The 18,598-nt window shown below is 46.9% G+C and overlaps 1 protein-coding gene and 1 long non-coding RNA gene across 5 annotated transcripts in view; one reads left to right on the top strand and one right to left on the bottom strand.

Annotated features, from left to right (window-relative positions):
• Positions 1-18,598, top strand: part of JAK3 (Janus kinase 3) — a 280,492-nt gene that overhangs the window by 52,518 nt on the left and 209,376 nt on the right. For all 3 annotated transcript variants that reach the window (XR_014972378.1, XM_085639762.1, XM_085639763.1), the window contains exon 8: positions 6,388-6,545. Coding sequence is in view for 2 of the 3 variants with exons in the window: in XM_085639762.1 (XP_085495888.1) it covers positions 6,388-6,545 (158 nt within the window). In the remaining variant the exon portion in view is untranslated. The remainder of the gene's footprint in view (positions 1-6,387; positions 6,546-18,598) is intronic.
• The window catches only part of LOC146772231 (uncharacterized), a 229,598-nt gene continuing 227,519 nt past the window's right edge, over positions 16,520-18,598 (bottom strand). For both annotated transcript variants that reach the window (XR_014972380.1, XR_014972379.1), the window contains exon 4: positions 16,520-18,395. This is a non-coding gene — a long non-coding RNA (uncharacterized LOC146772231). The remainder of the gene's footprint in view (positions 18,396-18,598) is intronic.

Genomic DNA, 18,598 nt, shown 5'->3' with positions numbered 1-18,598 from the left:
GATATCCTGACCTAGAAGAACCTGCGTGCGTTGTCCTCCATGGTTGATTGCACTCTTGTGTAGTGTTTTATCCAATTGATGTCACCTTTTTGACTCGTGCGGTGCTGGGTCTCAGATGCTCTCTCAGCGTTGGTAGTTCTTGGTAATGGCCACAATCTTGGTGCAGTTGAAGGTACGTTCCGCCCTCTCAACTTGTATGTTGACTTCTTATGCACTCGCTGGAGTGTCACACCTCTAGAAGAAGTGTGGAGAAGAAAACAAGGGGAGGAGGAAGCTGGCACTAGGAAGCACGTGGCACGTCATTAACATGCAGTGGTTGCAAGGCATTCTGGGAGCATGAAGATTCTAGACCTAAGGGTTAAATATGGCACAAGTGAGAAGCGCTGGTCTGCCAAGGACTGGAATAGTCCAAGATGGTGCAAAGACACCGGCAGCCTCTTGAGTATCACACTTTCTTTAGTGCCATGGCCACTGGCCTGGGTAACATCTCAAAAGCCAGTCGCACTCGCCTCCCTAGCCGGAGTACGAGGCAGGCATGATTGCCAGTCTCCCAACTGTACGATCCAGCCTCGGGCCAGTTCTAATGTGCCTTTGGGCACCACCAGATCATAACAATTTACAAGAAAAGGCCTGGAAATGGCCAATCAGGGGGCAGAGAAGAGCTCTGAAGTCAACATGCTATGTTGCTAGGAGACCTTGGCCACAGATGCGCTGCTCACTGGCATGGACTGAAGTCCATGTGGCTGCAGCGTGAATCTCTGCTGGCCACAGCAATGTGCGTCCTGATAGCTCCATACACATGAGCATATGCAGAGCTCGAGACCTGTCCACTGCTTGTTGACATTCAGCGTGTCATCGTGGGTCCATGTGGCTGTGAGATGCTCTGATGATCTTTCAGCTGCGCCCAGGCGAACATCTTCTGCTGCAGCTGTGTAGATACCCTCGAATGCCAGAAGAGCCCCTCCTGAGCACGGGCAGCTGCTGCAAGTCCAGATTTTTGTGTTACGTGAAAAGTATTACATATTCTCCATTTGACATAATATTACATTTTGCACGCTTTATGTCCCCTCAGGCGATTAGGGCAAGTAGAAAATGTCGTTGTATTTTAACAAATAATATGACTTTTTAGGCAAAGGTTTCCCCTCATCAGTACCACTCTGATACCTAAATACAGAAATAAGCAACTGAAAGGTGAGCAGTCAAACTTGTTACCGCATTTATAGTAAATTATGATCCTAGAAACATTTTTTTGTTGCTGAAATCTGCAGATTATGCAGCAGATGATGGATTATGTGGCAAATTCAGCCAATCCATAGTTATGCGGAAAATGCCCCAGCCGTAAAATTGCATAATTCCTTTGGCACTGTTCATAATGTCAGTATCCCACGTGATTTTCCAAGTTTTTCAGGAGCTTCTGTTTGCACCTTCTTTTGTGCACAAGGACCATCTCCACATACAGTCGCACATGGCTGCCATCTGTGCACCACGATCCATCATCACTATAGCGCTACGAATCAACTGTGAAATGATCCATATGCTTGGGTTATTCAGAGCACAAGATCACAGTCTGCCTGCGTTATGCCACTCTCTCCAATGCCATGGTGGTGCATTTTTTTATGAAAGCCACAACAGGAGCACTTTGGGTGGAAAATAATTCCAGACAGGCCACCTTGTCTAAGAGATGAAGCATTTGGTTAACCAGGAGACGGGTCCGCCGCTCTCCGGAAGTTTATCCGCGGCACGAAGTGACCCCAAAGGCGCAGAGGCCCCCGAGCTCACCATGGAATCTTCAATAGCTCCCGGGCCGAGTAATCCCTCTGGTGAGGCACATATATCAGTCCGCAGTGGCATCTGTACTAGGGGTAGGTTGAATCCGCATAATTTGCTTTCGTGCGTAATTACGCAAAATGCAGTGTGTCATTTCGCACTCCGTTTTAGCTTGAACTGCATCCCCGCAACAATTTTTAGCGTCAGAACGCATTAAACAAAATCGCCCCCACCTGCAGCCACTCGTGTTCTGTTGTTTGTGTCCTCTGTATATTTTTATAGCATGTGGTGCATTTTGCAGTATATTTTTGCTGCAAATGGCACGTAACTGCGTAAAGTGGTGTATTGGCTTAATTTCGACATTGTCTAAATGGCTGACATAAAGGTTAAAGGTACGAAAGTCCCCAAGTAAATGATTCAGCATTTTCGAAACCATAATCCTCTGGAAACACTCGTGTGACACTTGTGCAACACTTGTGCGACTTTTGTGCAACAGTTGTGCTAATGCTATATCCCACAGTGAAACCTACACATGTTCTTGCTTCAGGCCCGAGCAAAGCCGGCCTTCCCTCCGGAGCCCTGAATCAATCAATCAATCAAGCATTTGTAGAGCGCACTACTCACCCGCGAGGGTCTCAAGGCGCTAAGTGGGGGGGGGGGGGGGCTGCTACTGCTTGAATGGCCAGGTCTTGAGAAGTCTCCTGAAGGTCAGCAGGTCCTGGGTCTGACGCAGGTGGATGGGGAGGGTGTTCCATGCCTTGGCGGCGAGGTGGGAGAAGGATCTGCTGCCGGTGGTCATTTGGTGGATGAATGGGACGGTGGCGAGGGCGAGGTCAGCGGAGCGTAGCTGGTGGTTGGGGGTGTAGAAGGTGAGTCGTTTGTTGAGGTATGCTGGTCCGGCATCGTGGAGTGCTTTGTGAGCGTAGGTGAGGGGCATGAAGGTGAACCTCTTGTTGATGGGGAGCCAGTGCAGATCCCTCAGGTGGGCAGTGATGTAGCTGTGGCGGGGGATGTCAAGGATGAAGCGTGCGGACGCGTTCTGTATGCGTTGAAGTCTTTTCTGGAGTTTGGCCGTAATTCCCGCATAGAGGGCGTTGCCATAGTCCAGCCTGATGGTGACGAGGGCCTAGGTGACCGTCCTTCTTGTTCCGGTGGGGATCCATCTGTAGATCTTGTGAAGCATGCGGAGAGTGTTGAAGCAGGAGGAGAAGACGGCATTGACTTGCTGGGTCATAGACAGTGCTGAGTTCAGGATGAACCCCAGGTTGCGTGCCTGGTCGGTGGTTGTCAGTGCAGCTCCCAGCGAGGCCGGCCACCAGGAGTCTTCCCAGGCAGAGGGGGTGGAGACGAGGATGAGGACCTCCGTCTTGTCCGAGTTCAGTTTCAGGCGGCTGTTCTTCATCCATTCAGTGACAGCCTTTATGGAAGTTGTTTTTGGCTGTGGTGGGGTCCTTGGTGAGGGAGAGGATCAGCTGGGTTTCATCGGCGTATGAGACGATGTTGAGGATGTGTGATCGGACGATGTTGGCGAGTGGTGTCATGTAGATGTTGAAAAGGGTCGGGCTGAGGGATGATCCTTGGGGTACGCCACAGGTGATTTTAGTGGCTTGAGATCGGAATGGAGGGAGGCAAACTCTTTGAGTTCTGTCGGTGAGGAAGGAGATGATCCAGTCCAGGGCTTGGTCGCGGTTTCCTGCGTTGTGGAGGCGTGTGCATAGGGTGTGATGGCAGACGGTGTCGAAGGTGGCTGAGAGGTCTAGGAGGATGAGGGCCGCGGTTTCGCTGTTGTCCAGCAGGGTCCTGATGTCGTCGGTGGCGGCGATGAGGGCAGTTTCGGTGCTGTGGTTGCTGCGGAATTTGGATTGGTATGAGTCCAGGGTGTTGTTCTCTTCAAGGAAGCGGGTCAGTTGTCTATTGACGATCTTCTCCATGACTTTCGCCGAGAGCGGGAGCAGGGAGATGGGCCGGAAGTTTTTGAGGTCCTTTGGGTCTGCCTTGGGTTTCTTGAATAGGGCGTTGATCTCGGCGTGTTTCCAGCTCTCCGGGAAGGTGTCGATCTCGAAGGAGCTGTTGAAGATGTTCCGGAGTTGGGGTGCGATGATGGAGCTCGCTTTGTTGAAGATGTGGTGAGGGCTGGGGTCTGACGGTGAGCCAGGGTGGATGGTGTTCATGGTTTTGATGGTGTCTTCGTCGTTGACGTGGTTCCAGGAGAGGAGGCCGGTGTGGCTGGGGGGCGGTGGGTCTGAGGTGTCATCAGCTGTCGGGGGGGTCTGAGCGTTGAAGCTGTCGTGGATGTCTATGATCTTGCGGTGGAAGAAGGTGGCAAGGGAGTTGCAGAGGTCTTGGGATGGGGGAATGTCCTTAGAGCTGGAGCTGGGGTTGGCGAGTTTGTTCACGATGTTGAAGAGCTCTTTGCTGTTGTGTGCGTTGTTGGTGCCTTCTTTGAAGGAGGCTCTTTTGGCGGTTCAAATGAGTTGGTGGTGCCTGCGGCTGCCGTTCTTGAGGGCTGTATGGTTGTCTGGTGTCTGTTCGTGGCACCACTTCTTCTCGAGTCTTCGGCAGGTCTGCTTAGATGCCTGGAGGTCAGTGGTGAACCAGATGGCCCTTCTGTTGGTGCGTCTGTTTGAGGGTTTCTTGATCGGGGCGAGGGTGTTGGCGCAGTCGTTGATCCACTGCCTGAGGTTACGGATGGCTGTGTCGGTGTGGTCGATTGGTAGGTCTCGGGCGAGGGTGGTGATTAGCTAGTTTTCGGTGACCTTGTTCCAGCTGCAGTGGGAGATTTGTTGCGGGTCGTTGTGTGCGGTGTTTTTCTTGAAGGAGAAGTGGATGCAGGGGTGGTCGGTCCAGTGGAGTTGGGCGGTGTGGCTGAAGGTGATGTGGTTGCTGGCGGAAAAGATGGGGTCGAGCGTGTGTCCGTCGGAGTGTGTGGGTGTCGTGATGAGCTGTTTGAGTCTGAGGTTGGCGAGGTTGGCGAGCAGGGTAGTGGAGTTGCTGTCGTTGGCGTTCTCGATGTGGGAGTTCAGGTCTCCGAGGAGGATGCAGTCTGTGAAGGCCAAGGCGTGCGAGTTGACGATGTCGGTGATGGAGTCGCTGAACTGTGGCTGGGGTCCAGGGGGTCTGTAGAGGAGGGTTCTTCTGAGGGTGGTGTTGGGATCGATGTGGATCTGGAAGTGCAGGTGTTCGGCGGAGCTGAGGGTGTCTTCGGTGCTGGTCGATATTCTGAGGGTGTTCTTGTGGACGATGGCGATTACTCCTCCCGGTCTGTTGATGCGGTCCCTGCGGGTGATCATGTAGCCATCCGGGATGGCTATGGCAATGTCAGGTGCCGATGAGGTGCTCATCCAGGTCTCCGTCAGGAAGGCGACGTCCGGGGAGGATGAGTCAAGCAGGTCCCAGAGTTCGACGGTGTGCCTGTGGACGGAGCGGTTGTTGAGTAGTATGCATCTGAGATGGTTGTGGCCTGCCCTGTTGGGAGGGGCAGGTCGTGCTGGTGTACGCTGGCTGGGGAAGCTGCAGTTTCGGCAGGTGAAGGGTCCGTGGGTGTGCTTCGGGGTGGCCTGGAAGCAGGTAGATGAATGGCCGGTGTTGATGCGTGGAAGAGGTTGGCGTCGTAGCGGTGATGGGTGTCGTGGCGCTCGCGGGGGCCAGGGGGTCTGGCGCTGGGCGCTGTCCAGGCACGGTCTGGCGCAGACAGGCGCGCCTCTGGCAAATGGGCGAATGGGCGAGCGGGGAGAGGGGCCGCAGGGGACGCAGCGGCTAGAAAAATTGGAGTGCAGTGGGGGAGAGGGAACCAGGGGGCGGAGGGCACAGGCACAGACAGGTGGAGCTAGCTGTGCGGCGTGGGGAGCGACCTACCTGAACACAGGTTCAAGGGTCGCTTTCCTCACCGCGCAGCGGGCGCCATTAAGAAGGGGAGGTGCGAGGGAGGAGCAGCTGGGGGGAAAAATCAGTGTGCAGCGGGGGATGAGGGAACCAGGGGAGCTTCATGGAAACACAAAATTAAATACCAACTGAAAAGGCAACACAAAATACAATACCAACAAAAGGCAACACAGTAGCCCAGAGGTGCGGGCAAAATTACAGAGAGCAAGTAGTGAAAAATGAGAGCGGCCACAAGAGGCTCGAACTCGCGGCAGCAGCGGGCGGAGGGCACAGGCACAGACAGGTGGAGCTAGCTGTGCGGCTTGGGAAGCGACCTGCCTGAACACAGGGTCAAGGGTTGCTCCCCACCGATGTCAGGAGCCTAGAGGCGGGGGGGAGGGATGCTGTCACCTGGTATCTAGCTGCCAGTCCTCCCTCTCACCTTGATGATCTGCGTGCTCCCCAGCGTAAAGCACTTCAACGCCTCGTCAAGGATGGTAGGCGCTATATAAATGCAATTATACTACAATGAGAAGCATCAAATTCAAAACAGTTTTCGATACTTAACTCTGAAAACTAAGAGACTAGTGTTGGCTATGAAAATCTAATGCCTTAGTAATTGCCTCCAGCTCCTAAGGTTTATATGTAAAATTGCACAATAGTAAAACAAAAAAAGGACTTTACAAATGGAGGACCTAGCAGCCTTGGGGTGTAAGATAATTTCTCTCTCACAGACTCCTTTTTATATGCTCCCCACAGGAGTCCGAGTTCCCCTCCCTGGAGAAGGCACTCTCTTTCGTGGCGCTCATCGATGGCTACTACCGGCTTACTACAGACTCGCATCACTACTTCTGCAAAGAGGTGGCACCCCCCAGCCTGCTGTGGAACATCCAGAACCAGTGCCACGGGCCAATCACGTGAGTCCTAGGACAGCACCATGGATAACCATATGTGTGTTGGTTGGGGGGGTATTTTAGGAATCTTATTTCTCTGTTGCACACATAGGTGACACTATCAGCTCGTGAAGACTTCTAGGCACCTATGGGTGTGCACTCACTTTCACTAAAGCACAAGACTAGTAGGCTGATAATCCTGTTTTTGGTTGAAAACTCCAATGTTCAAGGCATGTGTGCTGTAGATACACATACTTGGCATACTCCTGCCATCTGGTGTTGGATCGGATGTTTGCAAGTTGTTTTTCTTTGAGGAAGTCTTTTCAAGTAACGAGGTAAGGTTACTTCTCCTTTCGGTGATAGTGCGCATGGGCATAGACTCAATAGTTAGATTGTTTTCTTTCCACCATCCGGTTCAGATGTGGTTTGCGGTGCTCTGGTTCAACACCGTTCTTTGCTATCCTCTCGGTGCACAAAACACTGTACCCTCGTCGGTATTGTTTCGCAGTGGCGGCTGGTGACATTTAAAGTGGTGAGCGTAAAGTTATCGTGGTACTGCACTGTGGCGAGCGAGCGAGCCCAAACAACATACGTTCGGGGAGAAAGTTTTGCAAAAAAGACTGGATAAATGGAGCATTTTCAAGCAAAAAGTTTGATAAAGCACTTGCGAAAGTATTATGACAGGATCTGTAACAACATCCTCATATCCATCAACTTCACCCCAACACTCCTGCAATGTATGAAAGATTTGAAGACATACTTCTTCAAATAATAGTACATCACAATGAAGTAACAAATCACTGGAGGAGCCACTGATTCATGATGCAAGTAAGAGAGGAGAAAATGTGTGAGAATGATGGCACACATTTTAATAGACTGAACAAAGTGAATTTTCTTAATCAGCAGAACACATGCTAAGCTACAAAAGCGTATTTCTAATGCAATCTGTTGCACAAGCCTTGGCACGAAAGCACTTCATGCTCCTTCTACAGATATTAAACAGAAGAGAGGTGCCCTCCACGGCACTTGATCGAAACAGACTGTTCCCAGGTGCAAACCGCTTTATTACATTTTAGGCAAGATACTCTTTGCAGTCCAAGGAGACTCGACTGTGGCATGTACTCAAGTTGACCATGTGTACTGAAACGGAAATAAAATCTCAAAATGCATCTTTTATGACATCTTTGTTCACCTACTCCAAGACAGACATAACTTAAGGCAAGCCAGTTTTCAAGATTTTGCTAGACAACTCTTCATATACAAGCATCAGACTAGTTGCAGGATCTTTAGAATGGGCCAGAGTGCATCCTCATCATTGCCAGGACCCTACACAGTAAATCACCCCAGGCCAGGGCTGGTAAGATGCGGGAAAGGGTGCCACATTTCCACACGACACTGACCTCCGCATCCCCCCGATCAATCACTCCGTGGTTGCCACTTCTTGGTTTACTTTCTGTCCCTCCATGTTTAGCGCTCTAAGACCGGCCATACCCATGTCTTGATTTTATATCTGGCCTCCCCTCGTAGGACAGCACTCGGCGTCCTTTCCCTCTCCAGGCAGCACCGACTGGCCTCCAATGCTGGCCCTCTCCTCTCCTGCAGAGTGCTGCTTGGCTGCCGCTATTTGTTATGCCTTCCATCGCTCAGTCTGCGGTGTGCCTGGGGCCCGCGCTTGTTCCTCGAGGCACAAGCTCTCCGTGCTCTGTACCCCTAGCCCCCGCCCAGCACTGCCTTGTCTCTATAGCACTCATGTCCTACCTCCTCCCTGGCACAGCAGTCCATGCCCGCCCCTTGTCTCTACACCACTCCATGTCCGCTTCCATGCAGTACGATATTCCATGTCTTAAAATGCTGGTCAAAGTTAAACTTTCCGTTCAAATAAATTAAGAGTGAATATTTTGGGGTCAGATAAAACATGCACTTAGCCAGCTGTCGCGGCTCATGTCGTGTGGGGGGGGGGTGTCGCGCGGGGGTGGGGTTTTTAAAATAAAATCCTACCTGTCCTGAGCAGGTCCGGGTCCGCGCCGCCTCGGGTCCGTTACTTCTGGCGCCGCCGCCTACACACTCACTCATTGGAACAACAGCCCATCAGTGCTGGCATTGCAAGACCCCTCTCAGCCAATCCTGGTGCTGAGCAGCACCAGGATTGGCTTAGAGCAGGCTTACGCTCCGCCCGCCTACCCATTAGGAGACCGAGGTTTGAGCCTTGGCTCAACCCTCACTCTCCTAATGGGCATGCGCCAGCCTTTGGAAACACTAGTGCGCATGACTGGGCACGGTGCAAAAATCGCCCTCCGTCCCCACTCATGCGCACTTGTGTGCTGCTGGCTGCCTGTCAGTCAACATGATGCCAGAGCGCCCACCCCCTTCAGACTCTGAAGGGGGTGGGCGGTCCAACGTCATATTACTGACTGACAGTTCTCCCTCAGCGTCTCTCTGAACTTAAGTAAACTGAGAGTTTACTTAAGTTCAGAGACGCCGAGGAAGCTGCGGGCGCGGGCGGGGGGGCAACGCCCCAACGCCCCCAATGGACGGACCACCACTGTTGTTTCGTATGCGTTTCACCATTCTCCGCCTGTCGAAAAAATAGGAAAACACTCTATATTCGGTATAGAAGACATAGTTGGCGGCCATTTGGGTCTAGCTGCATCAGTCTACTTACACTCTGTTTCGTAGTATGCAGTCTTCTGCAGATGGAATGGACTCCATTTCCATTTTGTCCTCGGTGCCACTCCAAGTACCCACGCACTGACCTGCATAAAGTCTGCAACTTTTGCCTCTCATCGGAGCACAAGGAAGAGGATTGTGACGCTTGTTGATCGTTCTGCTCGAAAAAGACTTTTCTGGACCGTCGGGCAAGACAAATGGACATGCAGAGGCAGAATATCGATAACACCCTGGATATCTTCAGAGAAGATACCCAGCCCGAGGAAATGGAGGCGTTGGCAGCAGAAGAGGAGGAGGAGGCATTGTCTATCCAAGAACCGGATTCCAAAGTAAAACTTTAACTCAAGTCCGAAGATGTTCCTGCGGGACAGGGTGCAGTGAGTAACAAAGCCCCTTTGCCCCTCAATATTTCTTCCACCAAACATGAGGCTCTGGGCCACCACTGCCTTCTAGCCATGGTTGGCACCGAGACACTGCTTCCAATGCCCGCCTTCGGGGTCGGCACTGCAACAGACAGTCAAGCCTTCCGGCTCGGGACCGAGCGGTGAAAAACTCCCTTTGACACTGAAATCTTCTGCTCCAAAGGAGAAAATGGACAAATCTAGCTTGGCTCCAAAAATGTTGCCACTGAAAGTAAACGATGCACATCATAAGCCTCTGGAACCAATCCTATAGGTTATTCAAGAAAAGTTGTATCCTAAGCAGAAAAAGATCTACATTAATCCAGACACTGGACACATATTAACTAAACATGTTACACCTTCTAAAAGGAACATTTCTTCAGAGGATTTAAGTTACAAAATCTCTCTGAAGAAGAAGGATATAGCTACAAGTCCTATCCACCTTGTTCCTCAGACCCCTCCACCATCTTCGCCACCACCAGGCTCATACCCTTTAGATAATACATCACAGGGTTCACCACATACACAGCCTGATATTGATTACACAAGTGAAGATAGTCCACCACCTATAGATCCATGGAACGATTATAACATTGATCCTACAATGGATAATGATCCTGACTTGTACCCTACAAAGCCATCACCTCCTGATGACAACACAGCATATCAAGAGCTAATTTCCAGAGCAGCATCATACTGTGAGGTCACACTTCATAAGGAATCCTTAGAGGATGTTTTTCTATTTGAGACCTTAGGAACATCACATAGGACAACACAATCTTTACCTATGTTAAACGGCATGATGCGCAATGCTGATGAGATTTTTTAAGACCCTGCAGGGGTGTGGAATTTAATAAAATATCTACTTGTCCATGGGGCAGGTTGCTTCATAAATCTACTTGTCCTGTAACAAAATTATCTTGTCCCTTTTGTGCCATGTAATGCGGCGACAAATTAAGGCAGCAATCTCATTATGTAAGAGTTCTGATAAAGCCTCGCTAATTATGCCAGGGCTCGTACCATAGTAGGGTTTGAATACTAGCAATTCCCTTATGTTGCTACGTTTCTGCAGGTCTATATACTGGGGCTGAAGATAGTGGAAAGCAATAGTTCAAAGATTGGAATGCCCTTTTGAGTCTGAGCAAACCTACTAACTTGCATGTTTTAAGGTATTTTTTACCAACTCCTTTCTAATCTTTTCCCATACTGAAAAAAGTTGGAAATGTACTCCCGACAGAGGCAGACGTAAAACTTCTTCCGGTGTTGGGAAAAAACTGGGTGGAGGGAAAGTGAACTTGAAACATTCAGATTTTCACATGAGCAAACTACACATGCACTTTTGCTCATGCTAAAATGCAGTTCACAAATATTTTCTGGTAGTACTATTTCTTGGCCTACTTCTCTAAATTCTTGTGAATTCACAGAAACTGTATATATGCACTTAATGCAAGGACATATACCATGGATGCACTTTTGAGACTTTCTTTAATAATTAGGCCTCTAATTAAGCCTGGCGTTAACCATGACCTTTTGTGTTTAATAAAATTCTCTCTCTCTCTCTCTCCTTCTCTCGGTCTATCAGCTGGCTACATTATTCTGCTCTTTTACAAGGAGCATATTGGCACACAAAGTAGTTTTGTTCAGTTCTTGGAACTGCTGTGGCAATGTGTGCTTTTTGAGACCAAAACCAATTTTTTTTTTGCCAATGCTTGTTAGAATGGTGAGGGCCCTGCAGCTCCCACACCGATATGGTTTTATAAAAACCATGCCAAAACAAGTCACACATTGACAAAACCAAAGGCCTGTCTGCCAACTTCAGACCTACTGGCTTTGCCAATGCTTGTTTATTTTTGTTTCCCACAATCGTATTTTAACTGGTTACACTGATTTTCCATTATGAATATTTTTGGGAAATACAAGCATACAACAACATGTTACTAAATGATGCTGCAAAGATATGGTACCTAAAATCTTACAGTAGTTTAGCAAAATGTGTTATCCTACTTGCATTTTTTGTGAACATTTTATTTTGAAAGCAAAGAATCATCACTGTTGCTCTCAAGCTTCTGCAAATATTTGCATATGATCAGAGAGCATTCTGGGAGCATTACACATAGCCTCATATTACTAAACTTTGAAAACGTGTGTACACGTTTATACTGGAAACACCGTCAGTAGTGCAGGCTGAGCTTACAACATTTACTTTTAGTGCTCACACTAATAATAAAGGCTTTGCATTATTGAACCATAAATAGAGGTTTGAACAGTGTTAACACATGGACACACATATTACCTTAACTGCAGACAATGCCCTTCCATGATCCATAATGTGGTACTATACACTAGTAGCCAAAGGGTTTGTGCTGTAGGGGGTCGGGCCTACTTGTCCCAAGGACAAAATACACATGAAAATGTGTTGCCCTTGACCCCAAACAATATGCGTCGGGCTATAGGAATTCCACATCCCTGCCCTGTATGGGCTCCTATTCTAACATCTAGGGTTGACAAAAAATACAAACCTCCACCAACTCATCCAATTTTTATTAGAGGACAGTTGCCCTTGAATTTCCTAGTTGTGTTAAATGCTCGGAAAAGGACAAATTCCCAAACTACAGTGGATGTACCACCCCCTGACAAGGAGTCTAAGCTAATAGATGCATCAAGGAAACAGGTATCTGCACAATCCGCCAACCACTGACATATAGCTAATACACAAGGTCTATTAGCTAGACATGACAGGGCTCACTGGGATGAAATAGAGCTGTTACTTCAATATTTCCCAGACAAACACAAGAAAAAAGGGCAAGAATTAGTGCAGGAGGGGAAACTGATATCTAATTCCTCTATTAGATGTACACTAAATGCTGCTGATACTGCAGCAAGAGGCATTAACACCTGTATTATCCTTAGAAGGCATGCATGGCGTGGAATCGCTGTTTTTAAACCAGAGGTTCAACAAACGATTCTTAATACTCCCTTTGACAAACAGAGGGCCATATTATCAAGGAACGGCGATAACATTATCGCCGCTTTAGTGGCAGGAAACTGCAGCTAAAGCGGCGATAATGGGCTTGATAATATGCCCTTGTGAATTCCCATAGAAGCCCAGGTTCACACCAGAACCTGGGCTTCTATGGGAATTCTCTGCGGCATGTTCTCAAGCCCATTATCGCCGCTTAAGCGGCAGTTTCCTGCCGCTAAAGCGGCGATAATGTTATCGCCGTTCCTTGATAATATGGCCCTATATCTCTTTGGACCTCAAGTAGATGAGTCACTTGAGAAAATGAAAAAAGTCATAGAGGTGGCAAATCAATGGAAGCCCTTCAGTCACCCTCCAATAGAGGCTCCTTTCACTGCTCATTTTACAGAGGAAGATCCAAAGGTAATTCCTCGGATCCAAATGGGTCCTCATACAGGTCAAACACACAACTCTCACCATCAAGAGATTTCAATAAAGGTGGGTACTGAAGAAACAATTTCAAAGGCAGAGGCAAAGGCACACCAACACGTACCTCTCCATCTCCCAACAAACAGTGACTTGCCCCCCATTTTACACCTTTCGGGGGAAGACTTCAACAATTCTTTCTCATTTGGCAATCAGTAACATCAGACAAATGGGTATTAGACATTATGCAACATGGTTATTACCTGGAGCTTATCGGCAATCCTCCCTATATTCTACCTCACACTCACAAACTCTCACTACAAAACCAACAGCTCCTCAAACAAGAAGTACAAGCTCTTCTAACAAAAGGAGCTATAGAACCAGTTTCATTACAACATCAAGGATCAGGAGTTTACTTACTTTACTTACTAATCCCCAAGAAGGGTAGGTCTCTTCGACCAATCTTAGACCTCAGACCATTAAACCTATACATACTGTCAGAACACTTTCAAATGGTAACCCTTCAACAAGTGCTTCCACTTCTACAACATGGCAACTTTATGTCCACTCTAGACTTAAAGGGCGCATACTTACATATACCTGTCCATCCAGCACATTGCAAATATCTCAGATTTGTGATAGCGGGAAATCACTATCAATTCAAAGTGCTCTCATTCTGAGTGACTGCTGCACCCAGAGTATTCACAAAATGCCTAGCAGTAGTAGCAGCTTATCTAAGAAGACAACAAATTCATGTCTTCCCATATCTGGAATATTGGCCCATCAAAGCCAACACACAGAAAAAGTGTTTACTGCTCACTCATGTTACCATAAATCTTTTCCATGGATTGGGATTTACAGTCAATGCTCAAAAGTCCCATCTTCAACCCTCACAACTGCAAACATATCTGAGAGCAACGCTAAACACTCACACAGCTCTAGCCTCTCCCAATACTGTCAGAATTCAAAACTTTCAAAATGTAATACTACAGTTTCAAAACAACCAATACCTAACAGTCAAGGCTTTCATGCAACTATTAGGGATGATAGTATCATGCATCGCAATAGTGCCTCATGCAAGTTACACTGGGCGTCCCCTACGGGAATGCTTAGCACGTCAGTGAAATCAATCACAGGGTCAATTAACAGATCTAGTGTTGGTAGACAGCTGCACTGATCGCTCTCTGCAGAAGTACGGCCCTTCATCGACACCATTCCACAAATCGTACCAACAGTGGATGCATCTCTCACAGGTTGGGGTGCCCATGCCCAGCATCTATGAATTAAGGGCTTATGGGACACCAAACACAAAAGGCTCCACATCAATTATTTGGAGCTTCTAGCTGTTCATCTAGCACTAAAAGCTTTTCAGCCTCACCTCATTGGGAATGTTGTCCTAGTCCAGATGGACAAATTGACAACAATGTACTGTATACAAAAACAGGGGGGACACAGTCTCTATAGTTGTCATACCTCTCTCCGACCATTTGGCGTTGGGCAATACATTACAAAATTAATCTTCTAGCCGAACACCTTCCAGGCTTGCATGACCAATTTGCTGACCTCCTCAGCAGGATGCGGCAACGAATACACGAATGGGAACTTCATACCCAGGTTCTCCTTCCATACTTCCATAAATGGGGATTTCCATTGATATACCTCTTTGCCAAGGCAGAGAATTCAAAATGCCCAAACTTCACCTCCGGTTCCCACACCATCTATCTAAAGGCAATGCCATATGGATGAACTGGTCAGGGATATTTGCTTATGCTTTTCTGCCTCTTCCTCTCCTTCCATTTCTGGTTCGGAAACTCAGACAGACATCACTTACACTGATTCGAGTGGCTCACTCATAAGCTCGTCAACCATGGTTCACAACACTACTAGAACTGTCAGTGGTTCCACACCAAAAACTACACCTCACTTCCAACCTTCTCATACAGAACCATGGAGAAATCAGACATCCAAACCCCAAGGAGCTCAACCTAGCGATCTGGCTACCTAAACCTACCACCAGTATTGTATGACAATTCTTAAAGAAGCAAGGGCACCTACAACTAGAGCATGGTATGCAGCAAAGTGGAAAAGGTTTGTTATATATTGTAATAATAACACAATTAATCCACTAGATGCCTCTATGCAAATCATTATTTCCTATCTTTTGCATCTATAGCTAATTGGCTTAGCCTATGCATCTATTCGACTGCACCGTGCGGCAGTAGCTGCATATCTGCAAAACAGACAACATTTATACTTATTCAGTAATCCTTATTCAGTACTTAAAGCGTTCATAGAAGGCCTTAACAGAGTAATACTACACAGGGTACCACCTGCACCTGCCTGGAACCTTAACATTGTTCTCACAAGGCTCATGGGTCCACCTTTTGAGCAGTAGCGGTCCGTGGAGGGAGTTCGGTGGGGCAGTGAGGTGGGGCGGGGGAGGGGCAGAGTGGGGAAATGTAAACACCGGACTATGGATGAACGGAGGTAAGTACACATTTAAATAAATAAAACAAATTCCTTTGCCTGCGCTGCATCGCAAAATGCGATGCAGCGCGCGCAACGAAATTCGTTTTATTTATTTAAATGTGTACTTACCTCCGTTCATCCATATTCCGGTGTTTACATTTCCCCACTCTGCCCCTCCCCCGCCCCACCTCACTGCCCCACCACACTCCCTCCACGGACCGCTACTGCTTTTGAGCCATTACACAATTGTTCATCACAATTTCTTTCATGGGAGGTTGCACTATCACTTCATTAAGGTGTGTTGGTGAGCCACAGGGATTAACCTTAGAAGAACCTTTCTTTCAACTTCATGAATATAGAGTGGTTCTTCGTACAAACCCAAAATTCCTTCCAAAAGTAGTTTCTGCTTTTCATATTAACCAATCAGTTGGGTTACCTGTATTCTTCCCTCAACCTGATTTGGTAGCAGAAAAGGCTCTACACACACTTGATGTCAAAAGAGCACTGTTATACTTGTAATGGATGTGGCTTCTCACCAATAAGCCACACCCAACCTCTGCACTCCCACCTGGGAGTCAAATATACCACTGCACCTTTAAAAATACACTTTGAACAGCACTTCCTTTAGGCAAGGCAAGAAAACAAACACAAATGTAGGTAAAGTAACACACACACAAATGTATTAATGAACGGTAGGCCAATCAAACAGTTTTAAATCAACAAGTAAAATAAAATGTAGGGTCTCTCTCTCTTTTAGAATAAGGCTTGGGGTTTATTACATAATGCTCTCTAAACAAAGGCTGTCTCAGATACCAAATGCACAAGATTCAAATATATGTAGCAAACTTTTTAATCTAAAGGCATGAATCAATAACTGAGCAAACTATAATCTAAATGGCATGAATCAATAATTATACTGATTAATAAACAAGCAATAACTGATATAAGATAAGATACACTGGACGTCCTGCAAGAGATCAGAAAGATACATATATATATATATATATATATATATATATATATATATATATATATATATATATATATATATATATATATATATATATATACACACACAGTAGAGGATCACTCTGGATGTGCACCTCCCAACCCACAAAGAAAATACCTCAAATAATCAAAGAACCACACAACTAAATACATCACCTGTTGCATACACTGCCCACTTCTGACTGGGGGAATCACAGCCGGGGATCAGAGCTCAGCAAGCCAGGGTTCAATCCGAGATAGACACGTCTGCCCTCGCTCGGAATCCAAACTCCCAGTTTCTCAGCTTGCAGCCCTCAGCTTTATACACACTAGAAGATTCGCAAAAGACCTCCTCCCACCACCAGATAAATTTTAGCAGAACTGGCCAAGTTCCAAGCAAGCGTCTTCATGGCAGTAAGGAGCTCTCAAGTCTCTTCCTCCATTCGCACTTCTTCCAGCCTCTATCTTGACGAAGCTCACACAAGGCCTCCCAGAGTACACTAAACCAAAACAATCGCTCAGGAAAACAGCAAGACCTTGAATGTGAATAACCCAAACAACTTGCAAGCACTGCTGTACACGCAGCAGCAAGGCAGAGTCAGACATGAAGCCCTGCCAAAGGCAATAGTCAGCACCTACAATTCTCATCCTTACAACTTACAAGCACCACTGTGCACACAGAAAAGTTTGAAGCAAGGTATAGTCAGAAAGCAGGATGACATGAGGCCATGTCAAAGAAAGACAGCAAGATTACAGGATAGAGGAGAAGCAAGTATATGCAGGACCATCCTACATTAAGGCTAGGGTAATATAACACACTAAAGTCAGTTAAATTGGTGCCAGTCGGAGGTCATCATAGGGTACAAGACTACAAGAGTGGCTCTTTCACTACATTCCACCCCATGACCTGCGACCATCACCATTCACATATATCAAAAATTAAACCTTCTAACCAAAGGCACAACTATGTTTGAAAAATACTGAAAGCATAAAAACATATGATAATTACTACAAAGCAAGTCCTAACTGAAAACACACCTATGATCGAAGCACTTTATCTCTTAACTGAAAAACACAACTATTTAAAAACGACATTACTTAATTGAAAGACACAAACCCGCATTTCGTAATTGAAAACATACCTACAAGGGAAAAAACCTCATTACACAATCAAAAACACAACTATTAATAAAGGACATGTTGAAACAGCAACTCTTGTGCTGAAGTGACTGGATAAAAACATAAAATTAAAAGCAAATCTTCACTGAAAACGCAACTATGTTTGAAAGACTACATTCTAAAACTGAAGAAACACAACTGTGAGTAAAGAACTACATTCCCTAAATACATGTTGAAGCAGCATCTCTTGTGCTAAACGAAAAGCACAGAAATAGCTTGTATGTACCTGGATACATGTTGAATAGACACACAAAATAAATGATGCAAGCATATGAATGCCCCTAATGTCTCTGATGGTTAAACTGGAACCTCTACTTCTAAAACAGCCAAACTCATATATATTTTGCTAAAAGCAACAGCAACAGTTTTTAGAGTCTCTAGCTCAGAAAATATCTGCTCAAATTGCAGCAAAACGTCTCAGTTGTTCACCTTCTTTTTTTTAAACCAATAGTCCTTCTGTGTGAAAGACACACAGCCCTCATGCATTTTAACTTCAACCTCATATGAATAAAACAGTTCAAATTGTAGCACACTTTGCTGATCCCTCTTCGCTTGAAGAGCAGCAGTCCATCTGTGTGAAAGGCACACAGCCTTCTTGCAGTTTGCGTCATCTCCATATTTTGCTCGGCAAAGGAGGACCCCGCCTGGTCTGTTCAGCCACAAGACATCAGCTTCCAGCATCCGGTGATCACTCCAGGCTTGAGGGGGGGAGGGGAGGGGAAGGGAGGGGGTCCCACTCACACCGGGACTGGGCATCACGCATCCAACACGTCGCAGTATCATGACCTGAAAAAGAAACAAGCATCACTCTTCTTGCAAAGAACATTTTTCAAAAATCACACATTTTTTCCTATCCCTATCTTGAAAGTACAATATTTTTATTCCTGTCTGCATAGCTCTCAGCTGGCTCTGGGGAATTGTCCGAGAATTCTACCCATGCTTTAGTCTCTGAATCCTTGGTATTGAAATGAAACTCACTTTTTCCCTGC

This window comes from Triturus cristatus, chromosome 12, assembly GCF_964204655.1.
Source record: "Triturus cristatus chromosome 12, aTriCri1.1, whole genome shotgun sequence".
NCBI lineage: Eukaryota > Metazoa > Chordata > Amphibia > Caudata > Salamandridae > Triturus > Triturus cristatus.
The sequence above is the reverse complement of the archived record's forward strand: the minus strand, read 5'-3'. Positions and strand labels throughout refer to the sequence as shown.